Here is a 15,000-nt window from a genome sequence, read left to right as displayed (position 1 = left end):
AACAAATATTAACCTGTAGCTGTGGCGTCATAATGAGGTTATTAGGAGATAGTTCAACTAGTGGGACAGCACTGAAGGCCCTGGTACAAAATGCACGGCCCGCCACTGATATACATACATATATATACATATATACACACATATATGTGTATATATATATATATATATATATATATATATATATATATACATACATACATATATGTGTGTACCTCTGCATCGATCTCGTCATCGTCCAGGTGTTCCAGATGGTCCTGGTAGGGGGTCTGGTCCAGGTTACTAACTTTATCCAACAGCTCCATGGCCAGAGTCCGACTGAGAGGCTGAGAGACAAATGGTTGCTGAGGGGGGGGACAAAAAAATAGTGTCAACTCCCTTTAACCTGTGGAACCTATTTTCAAAATCTCATCTGGTTTATTCAGGAAGTAAGAACCATCATCATCATCTTCCTCATGACGGCGTTCACTGACCTGCAGAAGTTTGTCAGCAGTCGGTCGTTTCTTTGGGTTCTTGGTGAGAGCTGTTTTCACAAACTGATGGAAGTTTATGGTCCTGCAGAGAAAAACACACAGATACAGTGATGATCAATAGTTTAACACTCCACGGTTCTTAGTGCAGATGAATCTCCATCAGTCTGCTGCTCACGATGCTCAAAGCTCACATTCAAAGAGAATATTCTATCTCTTTATTAGCATTAACAGCACCTTGTTGGCTGACGTTAATAATTCAGCAGCTCCTTGATTGGATACATATTACATCACTGTTTCCATGCAGAGAGAGATAGAAAGAGAGACAGAGAGAGAGGGATGGATGGAGAGAGAGAGAGAGAGAGAGAGAGAGAGAGAGAGAGAGAGAGAGAGAGATGGATGGATAGATACTCACCACTTCACCTTGTCTTTCAGTTTGGGAGGCTGAAAGTTACTCTTGGTCATCAGCAGCAGAGCTCTAAGAGAGTTAACGAGGAGTGTCAGTTTGTTAAAATGAGCTAACTTTCTGCTGTTAGCCCACTAAATACAGTATAAATACAGTATATATATATATATATATATATATATATATATATATACTGCATTTATATACATATATTAGTACTGGACAACTTAATGCGTTATTATCACGTTAACGCATTAATTAATAAACGCAGTTTGTTTAATACAATCCACACCGTTGATGTCAGTAAATCACCAAACCAGTCTTCATCACTACGTTGGTGCAGCGGTGGAGGAGTCTTCATCACTACGTTGGTGCAGCGGTGGAGGAGTCTTCATCACTACGTTGGTGCAGCGGTGGAGGAGTCTTCATCACTACGTTGGTGCAGCGTGTGGAGGAGTCTTCATCACTACGTTGGTGCAGCGGTGGAGGAGTCTTCATCACTACGTTGGTGCAGCGTGTGGAGGAGTCTTCATCACTACGTTGGTGCAGCGGTGGAGGAGTCTTCATCACTACGTTGATGCAGCGCGTGGAGGAGTCTTCATCACTACGTTGGTGCAGCGGTGGAGGAGTCTTCATCACTACGTTGATGCAGCGGTGGAGGAGTCTTCATCACTACGTTGATGCGGCGTGTGGAGGAGTCTTCATCACTACGTTGATGCGGCGTGTGGAGGAGTCTTCATCACTACGTTGGTGCAGCGGTGGAGGAGTCTTCATCACTACGTTGGTGCAGCGGTGGAGGAGTCTTCATCACTACGTTGGTGCAGCGGTGGAGGAGTCTTCATCACTACGTTGGTGCAGCGCGTGGAGGAGTCTTCATCACTACGTTGATGCAGCGCGTGGAGGAGTCTTCATCACTACGTTGGTGCAACGGTGGAGGAGTCTTCATCACTACGTTGATGCAGCGGTGGAGGAGTCTTCATCACTACGTTGATGCAGCGTGTGGAGGAGTCTTCATCACTACGTTGATGCAGCGTGTGGAGGAGTCTTCATCACTACGTTGATGCAGCGTGTGGAGAAGTAGAGATAAACTAAAGACGAGCTAACAGACGCCACAGAGAAGTGGAGAGATACAAACTGCAGGACGACTAGTGTTGAGAAGACGTCGGTCTGAGGAACGTTCTCAGGATCATGAATGACGTCACGTAGGAGCCTCCCTCCAGACGCACCATCACCAGAAGAACACACGAGTCGTACGAAGAGGAGAGGACTACAAAAGAGACGGAGTCACAACGCGCACCGGCCGTCTCTCACCGGAGACTACCGGACATCGCCGGGTAACCGTCGTCACCTCTGAGTTACGGTGCATTATGTTGATGAACAGTGGGAGCTGCGTTCAAATGCTCTGACTGTCATGAAGACAGAAGACACACATGTTGATGAAACGTGTGGAACATGTTATTCATGTTGCACAGCAGTGGAACGTTTAGATACAGTCATTCACTGAGCACAGATAGTAGAAATATAACTGATACTGTGTGAAGAATACTGCTGTTAAAAAGAACCTGATCTGTTTAACGTGATTCAAACCAAATGTTATTGTACTTCTGTTCATATAGCAGTACTTTAAAATACAAGTGAGCAATACACTACTTTTTAATTCATTATTGAACTTTGAGCATAACAATGAGATTAATCGCAGAAAATCATTTGATTAATTGATTTAATCGATTTAATCGTTGCCCAGCACTAATAAAAAGAAATAATTAAAAAAATTATAATTAAAAAAAAAAAATCTCTCTCTCTCTCTCTCTCTCTCTCTCTCTCTCTCTCTATATATATATATATATATATATATATATATATATATATATATATATATATATATATATATATATATATATATATATATATATATAGAGACAGTATGCATATATCATTATATCATATTATAATTCATAGCATGTCTTTTCTTCCTTTATTTCTACTTCACTGAGAACAAACATTGACTATATAGAAACAAAACAGAAACTAACACACAGACAGTAACACACACACACAGTGACACACACACAGTGACACACACACAGTAACGCACACACACCTCATGGGGTGGAGGTCAAACATGGGCGGCTGTAGTTCTGCCAGTTCGATGGCGGTGATGCCAACGGCCCAGATGTCACACAGCTGATCGTATCCTCCCTTCCTCTCCACCGCCGCCACCTCCGGAGCCATCCTGCAACACACACACACACACACACACACACACACACACACACACACACACACACACACACACACACACACAGACACCATCTTCACCATCCTCCATCCTGCGACTCTCTCCAGATCAACGGGAGGGTAAAAAAAACAAAATGGCGGCTGATGAAACCGCAGAGCCGCTGACCTCAGCAGACTCCTGAGAACAAGGTCGTACCAGTACGGAGTCCCGATGAAGGATTTCCTCTTAGCGATGGTCACGGTGATCTGAGCCGACACACCGAAGTCCGCTGGCAACACACACACACACACACACACACACACACCCACACACACACACACACACACACACACACACACACACACACACACACACACACACACACCAAGGGTCGAAGGTTAAATCAAGCAACCCGTTCATAAGTTAAATGTGTGTGTCTGTGCGTGTGTGTGTGTGTGTGTGTGTGTGTGTGTGTGTGTGTGTGTGTCATGCATTATGTATTATTATTGTTCAGACGAGGGAATGAAAATGTGCACAAACAGAAAGCTTAATGTATGAAGTAAATACATAGTTATGAATATAAATATTATGAAGCAGAATGTTTTATTTTGAAGAGTTTAAAACATCAAAATATGAAACATGTCCAGCAGCTCAACATGCTTCATAAACATCAGATGTGATGAGGTTTGATAAATATTCCCCACAGCGTATATTTAGTGTCTCTGATCTGTTCAAACTTAAAAACTTAAATCATCTGAAGGCAGAACTTATTAAACGCTCTGGTGAGCATGAAAAATCTTTAAACAACCTCGATAACCTGATGTAAAGTAAAATATTAAAATATGATTACTGATGCATTCAGCTCGTGACATCCAGTGATGAGCGTGCGCTCGAGGACAGGTCAACACTACGGAAACACGACTCATCATTTCCTCATGGGCGGGGCTTCATCACACGCCCCGCCCATTACCTCCCAGGGGGCCGGCCAGTGGGCGGGGTCTGTTCATGACAGGTGAGTGACACTTACCTAGTTTTATGTATCCGTTATCAGTCAGCAGGATGTTCGCCCCCTGCAGAAGAAGCACAACGGTTAGCTTGCTGCTGTAGCTACGCTAAATAAAAACACTTCACTGGTTTACTAATATTAATATTATTATTATTATTCATATTAATAAGCTCACCTTTATGTCTCTGTGCATTTTTCCTTTGCTGTGCAGGTAGAAGAGTCCCTGTAGAACACACTCACTGTATTACAATCTGATTGGTCAGAACCTGGAGGGTCTAGGATTCTGATTGGATGTTACCTGCAGTGTTTCCCGTAGAACATAAGCGATCTGGGACTCGGCCAGTGGACCAGTTACTGAAAGACAAAACGTTTGGTCATCACACCAGCGTGGAGCTGTCGGACCCCGCCTCTGAACCAGTGCATGCTGGGACACACGTCGGCCGTCACACCCCGTTTAGGGTCGTGGTCCCTAGACCCCCTACCGTAGTGTGGGTGGGTCCATGAAGCGATGATCACCTCATCTGCGGGTGAAAACACACCTGCAGGCAGGAGGCGGAGCTACAACACGGTCTGACAAAGGTTCAGACGTGTGTGTGTGTGTGAGGCTTCCTTTCTGACTGAAGTGAGGTTAAATCTGTTTAAATCGTTATCTGTCTGTGGTCCTCCTCCTCTCTCTGCAGGGGGGCCCAGCGTAGTCTCAGACCAGCGGGGGGGCAGTGCGGTGGCGGTTGGTGGCTCTGGCGGTTTAATGGTTTAATGAAACCGAGCGGCCGGCGTCTCACCGCTGGGGGCCTCATTAAGGCTCCCTGACGACGCCCCCGGCTCCAAACCGCCACGGCCTTAATGAGCGAGGGGATGTGAAGGCAGGCGTGGGCGTTGTCATGGCAACAGGACAGCTGACGGGTGTGTGTGTGTGCGCGTTAAGAGATTTAAAGATGGACGCCCTCACATCGAAACACTGTCATTACCGAGCAGAGTTCAGAGGTTTGTGGTTTTCACAAAGCTGCAGGAAAGTTAAACTTCTGTTATTCTGACAAACTGGAAGTAAAAACCGATCGAGTTCTTTAAAATGATCTTCAAAGTGTTTCACATCCGACTGACTGAAACACATCATGTGATCAGGAACCAGAGGAAACACATCATGTGATCAGGAACCAGAGGAAATCAAAAATCAAAACATCAGAACCCGTATGCGTGGTATTAAAACACTCACTGTGGTAGAGGTCCTGCAGTGATCCTCCTCCACAGAACTCCATACAGATCCACAGCTTCTCCCTGCTACACACACACACACACACACACACACACACACACACACACACACACACACACACACACACACACACACACACATTTAGATCAATGAACAAAGCTTTCCCCACATTTTTGTGTCAGACTGTGTGTCGTCATTGTAACGGTTACCGGAGGTAGCTGCCGTAGTACGCCACGATATTGGAGTGTTTACAGTCCTTCATCATCAGGATCTCCTGTTGGACCACCGCAAAGTCCTCACCTACACACACACACATACACACACACATGAATAAGAAACACACACACAGTTGTAACATATTTACTAAGTTTACTTGATTTGAGGTGATTCGTTGGACTTTTCATAACTCTGTATTTTGATCATATCTCCTGAACAACGCGCTCCTCGTCTACGCTACGACGCGCTCCTCCTCGTCTACGCTACGACGCGCTCCTCGTCTACGCTACGACGCGCTCCTCCTCGTCTACGCTACGACGCGCTCCTCGTTTACGCTACGACGCGCTCCTCCTCGTCTACGCTACGACGCGCTCCTCGTCTACGCTACGACGCGCTCCTCCTCGTCTACGCTACGACGCGCTCCTCGTCTACGCTACGACTCGCTCTTCCTCGTCTACGCTACGACGCGGTCCTCCTCGTCTACGCTACGACGCGCTCCTCGTCTACGCTACGACGCGCTCCTCGTCTACGCTACGACGCGCTCCTCCTCCTCTACGCTACGACGCGCTCCTCCTCCTCTACGCTACGACGCACTCCTCCTCGTCTACGCTACGACGCGCTCCTCCTCGTCTACGCTACGACGCGCTCCTCGTCTACGCTACGACGCGCTCCTCGTCTACGCTACAACGCGCTCCTCGTCTACGCTACGACACGCTCCTCGTCTACGCTACGACGCGCTCCTCCGCGTCTACGCTACGACGCGCTCCTCGTTTACGCTACGACGCGCTCCTCCTCGTCTACGCTACGACACGCTCCTCGTCTACGCTACGACGCGCTCCTCCTCGTCTACGCTACGACGCGCTCCTCCACGTCTACGCTACGACGCGCTCCTCCACGTCTACGCTACGACGCGCTCCTCCACGTCTACGCTACGATGCACTCCTCGTCTACGCTACGACGCGCTCCTCCTCGTCTACGCTACGACGCGCTCCTCCTCGTCTACGCTACGACGCGCTCCTCCACGTCTACGCTACGACGCGCTCCTCCACGTCTACGCTACGACGCGCTCCTCCACGTCTACGCTACGATGCGCTCCTCGTCTACGCTACGACGCGCTCCTCCTCGTCTACGCTACGACGCGCTCCTCCTCGTCTACGCTACGACGCGCTCCTCCTCGTCTACGCTACGACGCGCTCCTCGTCTACGCTACAACGCGCTCCTCCTCGTCTACGCTACAACGCGCTCCTCCTCGTCCACGCTACGACGCGCTCCTCGTCTACGCTACGACGCGCTCCTCCTCGTCTACGCTACGACGCGCTCCTCCTCCTCTACGCTACGACGCGCTCCTCGTCTACACTACGACGCGCTCCTCCTCCTCTACGCTACGACGCGCTCCTCGTCTACGCTACGACGCGCTCCTCCTCGTCTACGCTACGACGCGCTCCTCCTCGTCTACGCTACGACGCGCTCCTCCTCGTCCACGCTACGACGCGCTCCTCCTCGTCCACGCTACGACGCGCTCCTCGTCTACGCTACGACACGCTCCTCGTCTACGCTACGACGCGCTCCTCCTCGTCTACGCTACGACGCGCTCCTCCGCGTCTACGCTACGACGCGCTCCTCGTTTACGCTACTACGCGCTCCTCCTCGTCTACGCTACGACACGCTCCCCGTCTACGCTACGACGCGCTCCTCCTCGTCTATGCTACGACGCGCTCCTCCACGTCTACGCTACGACGCGTTCCTCCTCGTCTACGCTACGACGCGCTCCTCCACGTCTACGCTACGACGCGCTCCTCCACGTCTACGCTACGACGCGCTCCTCCACGTCTACGCTACGATGCACTCCTCGTCTACGCTACGACGCGCTCCTCCTCGTCTACGCTACGACGCGCTCCTCCTCGTCTACGCTACGACGCGCTCCTCCTCGTCTACGCTACGACGCGCTCCTCGTCTACGCTACGACGCGCTCCTCCTCGTCTACGCTACGACGCGCTCCTCGTCTACGCTACGACGCGCTCCTCCTCGTCTACGCTACGACGCGCTCCTCCTCGTCTACGCTACGACGCGCTCCTCGTCTACGCTACGACGCGCTCCTCGTCTACGCTACGACGCGCTCCTCCTCGTCTACGCTACGACGCGCTCCTCCTCGTCTACGCTACGACGCGCTCCTCGTCTACGGTGGCCTTCAGGGAACATAACAACGTGAAAGACTCTCTTTGGTTTGTCCGCTCTGGGCTCCCGTATAAACATGTAGATATAAAAGACTCATTCTTAGATAACGAAAACACAAAAATTCTTATTGTTAGGTGTTGAAACACGAATGAACACATAGTTATGAATATCAGTTTGAAATATTTAAACTTCATATCTGAGAAGTCAGGTTTTGTTCGACTACAATCTGTTTTGTGACGAGTTCTGTCAATACATTGATTCATTGATTAGTCAGCAGCCAATCACTACTGGGTAATAATTTATGTCGGTTTATGTTCCAGCTCGTCATTTCAGATTATCGCGGACATTTTTTATTCAATCAATTAATAGAGAAAATAATGCATCAGTAACGAAAACAACGGTTAGGGCAGCTGTGGTGACTGAGTGAATCTGGACGTTCAGCTGGTAAACTCATCATCATCATCACCGTCTCAGTATGCAGACAGAGTCTAAGTGTTTCTATTATTTTGTCCATGGATGAAGGTGTTCACAGAAACGCTCAGAGGGAGAACAAAGAGTCTTTGTTGCTGCCGGAGGCTTCGGGCCTCATTAAAGCCTCCAGCTGATCAGAATAAATATGGAGGATTTATGTAACGTCTCATTAAAAGAAGAAGCTCTGCTGTGAGCTCACGTTGGAGGAAGAGGTCTCACTCTGCTGCTGAGACAGAAATCCACACGAAAAACTCCAAATGAAAGCAGCTTTCGTCCATCGTGACATCTGGATGTTTTCATCTACAAACATCCATCCATACTAAGACCATCGAGCTCATCCAATCTAACTGTGTGGACTCTGTGATCTGATCGGATGTTACAGTGGAGCCGATCACACCGACTGTAATTCTTAACTCTGCAGTGATTTTCTTATTTAATGATCGACTTCAACTGATTCTATTTATATCATCCTGCAGGACGGAGATGGCTGCTTAGTCAGCAGAGCACAGACAACAGCACCGGTCAATACTCTCACCTCCAGTCCACCTTAAAACAAATAACTTCTGCCAGTGACCAGCCTCACTTAAAACACTGCACTGGAAACCCAAAAGTACTCGTCATATTGTCCTGATCTGCTTCCTGCTCTCCAGAGGATGAACCACTGATCAGTATTCACTGTATAGGATGATCTACCACACACACACACACACACACACACACACACACACACACACACACACACACACACGGACCACCTGCTGACTGCTGCAGTCAGTCTGCACTGATTAATAAGGAGGAGGATGAAGATGATGAACCTCACTGCTCTTCACTATCTGCACATGTTAATCATGAAAAACCTCTGTGATCTGGTAACATCAGGCTTCATACAATATACAGTGACATGATGCAGTCACTGTATGTGACTATGTCACTGTATCATGTCACATGATATAGTGACGTGGTGCAGTGACAGGATGCAGTGACGTGGTGCAGCGACGTGATGCGGTGACAGGATGCAGTGACATGACACAGTGACGTGGCGCAATGACATGATACAGTGACATGTGACAGGATGCAGTGACGGGCTGCAGTGACGGGGTGCAGTGACGTGGCGCAGTGACATGATACAGTGCCGTGGTACAGTGACGTGATACAGTGACAGGATGCGGTGACAGGATGCAGTGACGTGGTGCAGTGACGTGATGCGGTGACAGGATGCAGTGACATGACACAGTGACGTGGCGCAATGACATGATACAGTGACATGTGACAGGATGCAGTGACGGGCTGCAGTGACGGGCTGCAGTGACATGATACAGTGACGTGGTGCAGTGACATGATACAGTGACGTGGTGCAGTGACATGATACAGTGACGTGGTGCAGTGACGTGATACAGTGACAGGATGCAGTGACGTGGTGCAGTGACATGATGCAGCAGCAGGTTGCTGGTTTGATTCCTACCAGGCTCCAGTTTGATGACTTTGATGGCAGCCAGTTCTCCAGTTCTGACTCTTCTTGCCTTACGAGAGAGAAAGAGAGAAATGATTTCATCATCATCAGTTTAATCTGTTTATTATTTGTTGTCATCGACATGTTTCAGTCAGGCTGCAACCTCAGCCTCAGCCACACACACACACACACACACACACACACACACACACACACACACAATGAACAGGCAGCATCGATCAATAAATGCGTCCTCAGGGCTCACACACCTTCAGAGTAGCGTGTGTGTGTGTGTGTCTGTGTGTGTGTTGGTTTAACACAGTTCAGTCCTTGTCAAAACTAATCAATGAGATGATTATCAATACAGATTCTAATCACAAATAATTACTAAAGACAAGTCATGAGGACTTTTATTTCATGTTTCACATTTATGTTGAATGTGACATTTTAGATCATTAAATAATACAGTTTTATTCTGATCTTCTTGTGGAACAGAAGGTGAAAATGAAAATGTGTCTGCAAGGATCTGAGGACCTGATGGAGGATCGATCATCATCATCTTCATCCTCTTCCTCCTCCTCCTCCTCTGACCTCTACATCCTGCAGCCTCAGCTCTCTAACACACTGACTGAGTGTTAATTAAAACACAGCTCATGATAATCCCCCCCCCCTTCAGGATGAAGATCAATACCTTGTGACGGGGGGGCAGTCTGATGCTATAAATGCTAATAACGAGTCAGAGCAGAGGATCGTGGGAAACGGCCCCCCAGGTATCGATCAGTGAAGGTGAGGGTGTAGAATCTCTGATGAGTCGACAGCTGCTGCTGCTGCTGCCCGGGGTCCTCTGAGCAGGGCAGCGACCCGGTTGGTCCACAGTTTGATTGACAGCTTTCAAACTGGAATCAAATGCTACGAGCTAAATGCTAACAATCAGTACAATGTTCACATGAAATCTAGAGGACTTTCTGCAGATGAATATATAATAATGTAATATTACATCATATAATATATATATATACATATACAGTATATTTGTATAAATATTTATAATACATTTATATATATATATATATATATATATACACACATACATACTGTATATGTATATATATTATATATAATATAAATATAAAATGTTTATATATATATATAAAATGGTTTAAAATGGTTTATATATATATATACATATATGTATATATATACATATATATATACATATACATATACAGTATATATATGTATATATATATACATATACAATATATATATATACATATACAGTATATATATATATGTATATATATATATACGTATATACGTATATATATATATATATATATATATATATATATATATATATAGAAAGAGAGAGAGAGAGAGAGAGAGAGTAAAAATGAATATCTTCATCACTGACTGATAATGAAAAGAATGAATTGTTGCAGAGAGCAGCGTCCTGACAACCAATCAGAGAAGTCAAAGTCAAGGTGGGTGAACCAGGAGGTTCCAGTGGGGGGGGGTCGTGTTACAGGAAGCAGCAGAGTCCAGCAGGGACACTCTGAATTATTGATCAACTTAATGGTGAACTTTCATTTTTTTTCTGCCGTCACTTTGAGTTTTGACTCTGAGAGTCACCTGAGATTTCCCATGAGGCCTCAGTCACCAAGGAGAGACAAGGAGACAAGGAGACTCCTCCTGACCGTCACAGAGAGGAGAGGAGAGGCCGGATCAACTCCTCGTCCACGCGACAGCCTTCTCAAAGACAAACCAGCAGCCCACGTTACATTTGTGAGGGATTCCTTCTCAAGATTAAAGGTCCAAACAGATCCTCCTCTGTGGACAAGGGCAAGTCCAGTACAAACCTCTCAGGGGGGGGGGGGGGGGGGGGCATCCCAAGTCTCTTATTAGCATCCACGTTCCCACTTTTCCTCCAAACCAAGGATGCATGGAAGGAAGCAAGGAAAACATGCCAGGAGAGACGAAACGAGGAAACATGTTTTTAACCCTTTCCACATCAAGTGACGTCTACTCTGATGTTTTCTGATCAGCTTATCAACATTCTGTCTGCCGCCATCTTGGTTTTGCAAACAGTTAACAGGAAATGACGTAGAGACCTGTCAATCAGCGTGTAGCCCCGCCCCTAAAGCATCCCCTGCTTTATGGTCTGTTTGACTCTAAATGTTTCATAATGTACTAAATGAACATCATGCTGTATTGAAGAAGACTGTAAACTAGAGATTGAGACCATAAACTCATGTTTACAATGTTTACTGAGGGAATAAATCAAGAGAGAAGTAGAGTCATTTTAGACTAGACTTCTATACAACCAGAGGAGTCGCCCCCTGGTGGACACTAGAGAGAATGCAGCTCTAACACATGAAGCATCGGCTAAAAGACGTCGTCATTAGATTATATTGATCATTTAAATCCTCTTTAACAAACTATACAAAACTAGATCATAGATGGAAATATGAAGCGATCATTTAGAACAGGTGACAAAGTGAGGTGCACTTCACCTGGAACTGTGAAACAAGGAAATATACAAATATATATATATATATATATATATATATATATATATATATATATATATACGTATATATATATATATATATATGTATATATATATATATATATTTGACTTCAACTTTATTACGATGTTGAACATTGTTGTTGTTCTTTGATGTCTGTTTAAAATTTAAATAAATACATCAGTTATAGACGTGTGACGTCAATAGATTATATTGATCATTGTTGTTTGTTGTTAACGGAGTCTGTAGCTGTGACGTCACCGTCCGTACCTTGTACACGTCACCGTACGTCCCGCTGCCGACCCGCTGGATCAGCTGGAAGTCCTCCTGCGGGTCTCTGCGTGAAACGTCCGGTCCGCAGCTCATCTTCTCCGGATGTTCAGAGCGAGTCGAGTCCGGAAGACTCGGAGCTTCTGCGGCACTAAAAGAGAGAATCTTCACTGCTACTTTAACAACATGGCTTCTTCTTCCTGCCACACACAGGGCGCATGCGCACTGACTCCATACCGGAAGAGACTGGCTGAGGGGGGGGGGGGGGGGGGGGGGGGGGGGCAGAGATGCCTTCACGTGCGGTGGGAATTTAAAAACTACATCCGAATAAAACTAATAAAAGGATTATGAAGAGCTGAAAGGTTTATTTTTACTCTACTGTTAAAAACAATGATTCTACTGAGACTCTACTATTAATAACACTGATTCTACTAAGACTCTACTGTTAAAAACACTGATTCTACTGAGACTACTGTTAAAAACAATGATTCTACTGAGACTCTACTGTTAATAACACTGATTCTACTGAGACTCTACTGTTAAAAACACTGATTCTACTGAGACTATACTGTTAAAAACATTGATTCTACTGAGACTCTACTGTTAATAACACTGATTCTACTGAGACTATACTGTTAAAAACACTGATTCTACTGAGACTCTACTGTTAAAAACACTGATTATACTGAGACTCTACTGTTAATAACACTGATTCTACTGAGACTCTACTGTTAAAAACATTGATTTTACCGAGACTCTACTGTTAATAACGCCGATTCTACTGAGACTCTACTGTTTAAAAACACTGATTCTACTGAGACTCTACTGTTAATAACACTGATTCTACTGAGACTATACTGTTAAAAACACTGATTCTACTGAGACCATACTGTTAAAAACACTGATTCTACTGAGACTCTACTGTTAATAACACTGATTCTACTGAGACTCTACTGTTTAAAAACACTGATTCTACTGAGACTCTACTGTTAATAACATTGATTCTACTGAGACTACACTCTTAATAATTCTACTGAGACTCTACTGTTAAAAACACTGATTCTACTGAGACTCTACTGTTAATAACACTGATTCTACTGAGACTCTACTGTTTAAAAACACTGATTCTACTGAGACTACACTCTTAATAATTCTACTGAGACTCTACTGTTAAAAACACTGATTCTACTGAGACTCTACTGTTAATAACACTGATTCTACTGAGACTACACTCTTAATAATTCTACTGAGACTCTACTGTTAAAAACACTGATTCTACTGAGACTCTACTGTTAATAACACTGATTCTACTGAGACTATACTGTTAAAAACACTGATTCTACTGAGACTCTACTGTTAATAACACTGATTCTACTGAGACTACACTCTTAATAATTCTACTGAGACTCTACTGTTAAAAACACTGATTCTACTGAGACTATACTGTTAATAACACTGATTCTACTGAGACTATACTGTTAAAAACACTGATTCTACTGAGACTACACTGTTAATAACACCGATTCTACTGAGACTCTACTGTTTAAAAACACTGATTCTACTGAGACTCTACTGTTAATAACACTGATTCTACTGAGACTATACTGTTAAAAACACTGATTCTACTGAGACTATACTGATAATAACACTGATTCTACTGAGACTCTACTGTTAAAAACACTGATTCTACTGAGACTACACTGTTAATAATTCTACTGAGACTCTACTGTTAAAAACACTGATTCTACTGAGACTACACTGTTAATAATTCTACTGAGACTCTACTGTTAAAAACATTGATTCTACTGAGACTCTACTGTTAATAACACTGATTCTACTGCAGAAAAGAGTTGGGAGATTTAATGACATCATCAGTGATTTTGTGTTCATTTTTGAAACATTTCATCATCTCTCTCTGTATGTATACACATATATACACACACATATATATATATATATATATATATATATATATATATATATATATATATATATATATATATCAACATAAATAAGCGTTGGTGTGAGTGAGCAGAGAGAGACTCGGACAGAAGGAGGGACAGAGAGTCCACACCCAGCTCAGAAGCACCATTAAGTTATTTGACGTGTTGTCATATGGACACTTCCGGTTTTTGATTTCAGAATAAGACTCAGTGATGAAACTTGCAAGAAAAAAAACTATTGATGTTGAGAAAGCTGATTTCAGCCGTCACACGTTGACACCGGCACAATAATAATAATAATGATTTTCATTCTTGAAGCAGTTGGTAGACCTGTTGTTACCATGAAGCGTCACTTTAACTGATCAAGTCCTCCTAAATGTTAAATGTAAAGAAATGTTTCTTTGTGTTTTTTACAGGATGTGCTTCGTGCAAACGCGATGCATTGTGGGTTAAATTTTGGACTTGATTTGTTAACCATCACATTAAAATCTGTTCTGTATTTACCAACCATACGATCTAATATTTTATATGTTATTGTTTGTGATGTCTGGTGAATTATTGGCGAGTTGTGGGGCAGTAAGCTGTCCTAAAGGTGACATTGCTTTTATTTTGAAGGATATAACTCATAACTTCCGGT

General features: G+C 44.6%; 1 protein-coding gene across 1 annotated transcript in view; it reads right to left on the bottom strand.

The window, feature by feature from the left end:
- Positions 1-12,630, bottom strand: part of map4k3a (mitogen-activated protein kinase kinase kinase kinase 3a) — a 24,903-nt gene extending 12,273 nt beyond the window's left edge. The window contains exons 1-12 of the mRNA XM_068702674.1: positions 12,421-12,630; positions 9,635-9,692; positions 5,520-5,610; positions 5,311-5,375; positions 4,396-4,451; positions 4,273-4,320; positions 4,119-4,161; positions 3,308-3,380; positions 2,975-3,106; positions 883-945; positions 471-552; positions 213-341 (exon numbers count right to left, since the gene is read on the bottom strand). Of these exons, the coding sequence (XP_068558775.1) occupies positions 213-341; positions 471-552; positions 883-945; positions 2,975-3,106; positions 3,308-3,380; positions 4,119-4,161; positions 4,273-4,320; positions 4,396-4,451; positions 5,311-5,375; positions 5,520-5,610; positions 9,635-9,692; positions 12,421-12,516 (936 nt within the window). The 5' untranslated portion in view covers positions 12,517-12,630. The remainder of the gene's footprint in view (positions 1-212; positions 342-470; positions 553-882; positions 946-2,974; positions 3,107-3,307; positions 3,381-4,118; positions 4,162-4,272; positions 4,321-4,395; positions 4,452-5,310; positions 5,376-5,519; positions 5,611-9,634; positions 9,693-12,420) is intronic.
- Positions 12,631-15,000: the final 2,370 nt, after the last annotated feature.

This window comes from Cebidichthys violaceus, unplaced genomic scaffold (assembly GCF_023349555.1).
Source record: "Cebidichthys violaceus isolate CVI_PGR_0920_01 unplaced genomic scaffold, fCebVio1.0.p SCAF_88, whole genome shotgun sequence".
Lineage (NCBI taxonomy): Eukaryota > Metazoa > Chordata > Actinopteri > Perciformes > Stichaeidae > Cebidichthys > Cebidichthys violaceus.
Note: the sequence above shows the minus strand (reverse complement) of the source record. Positions and strands in the feature narration are given on the sequence as shown.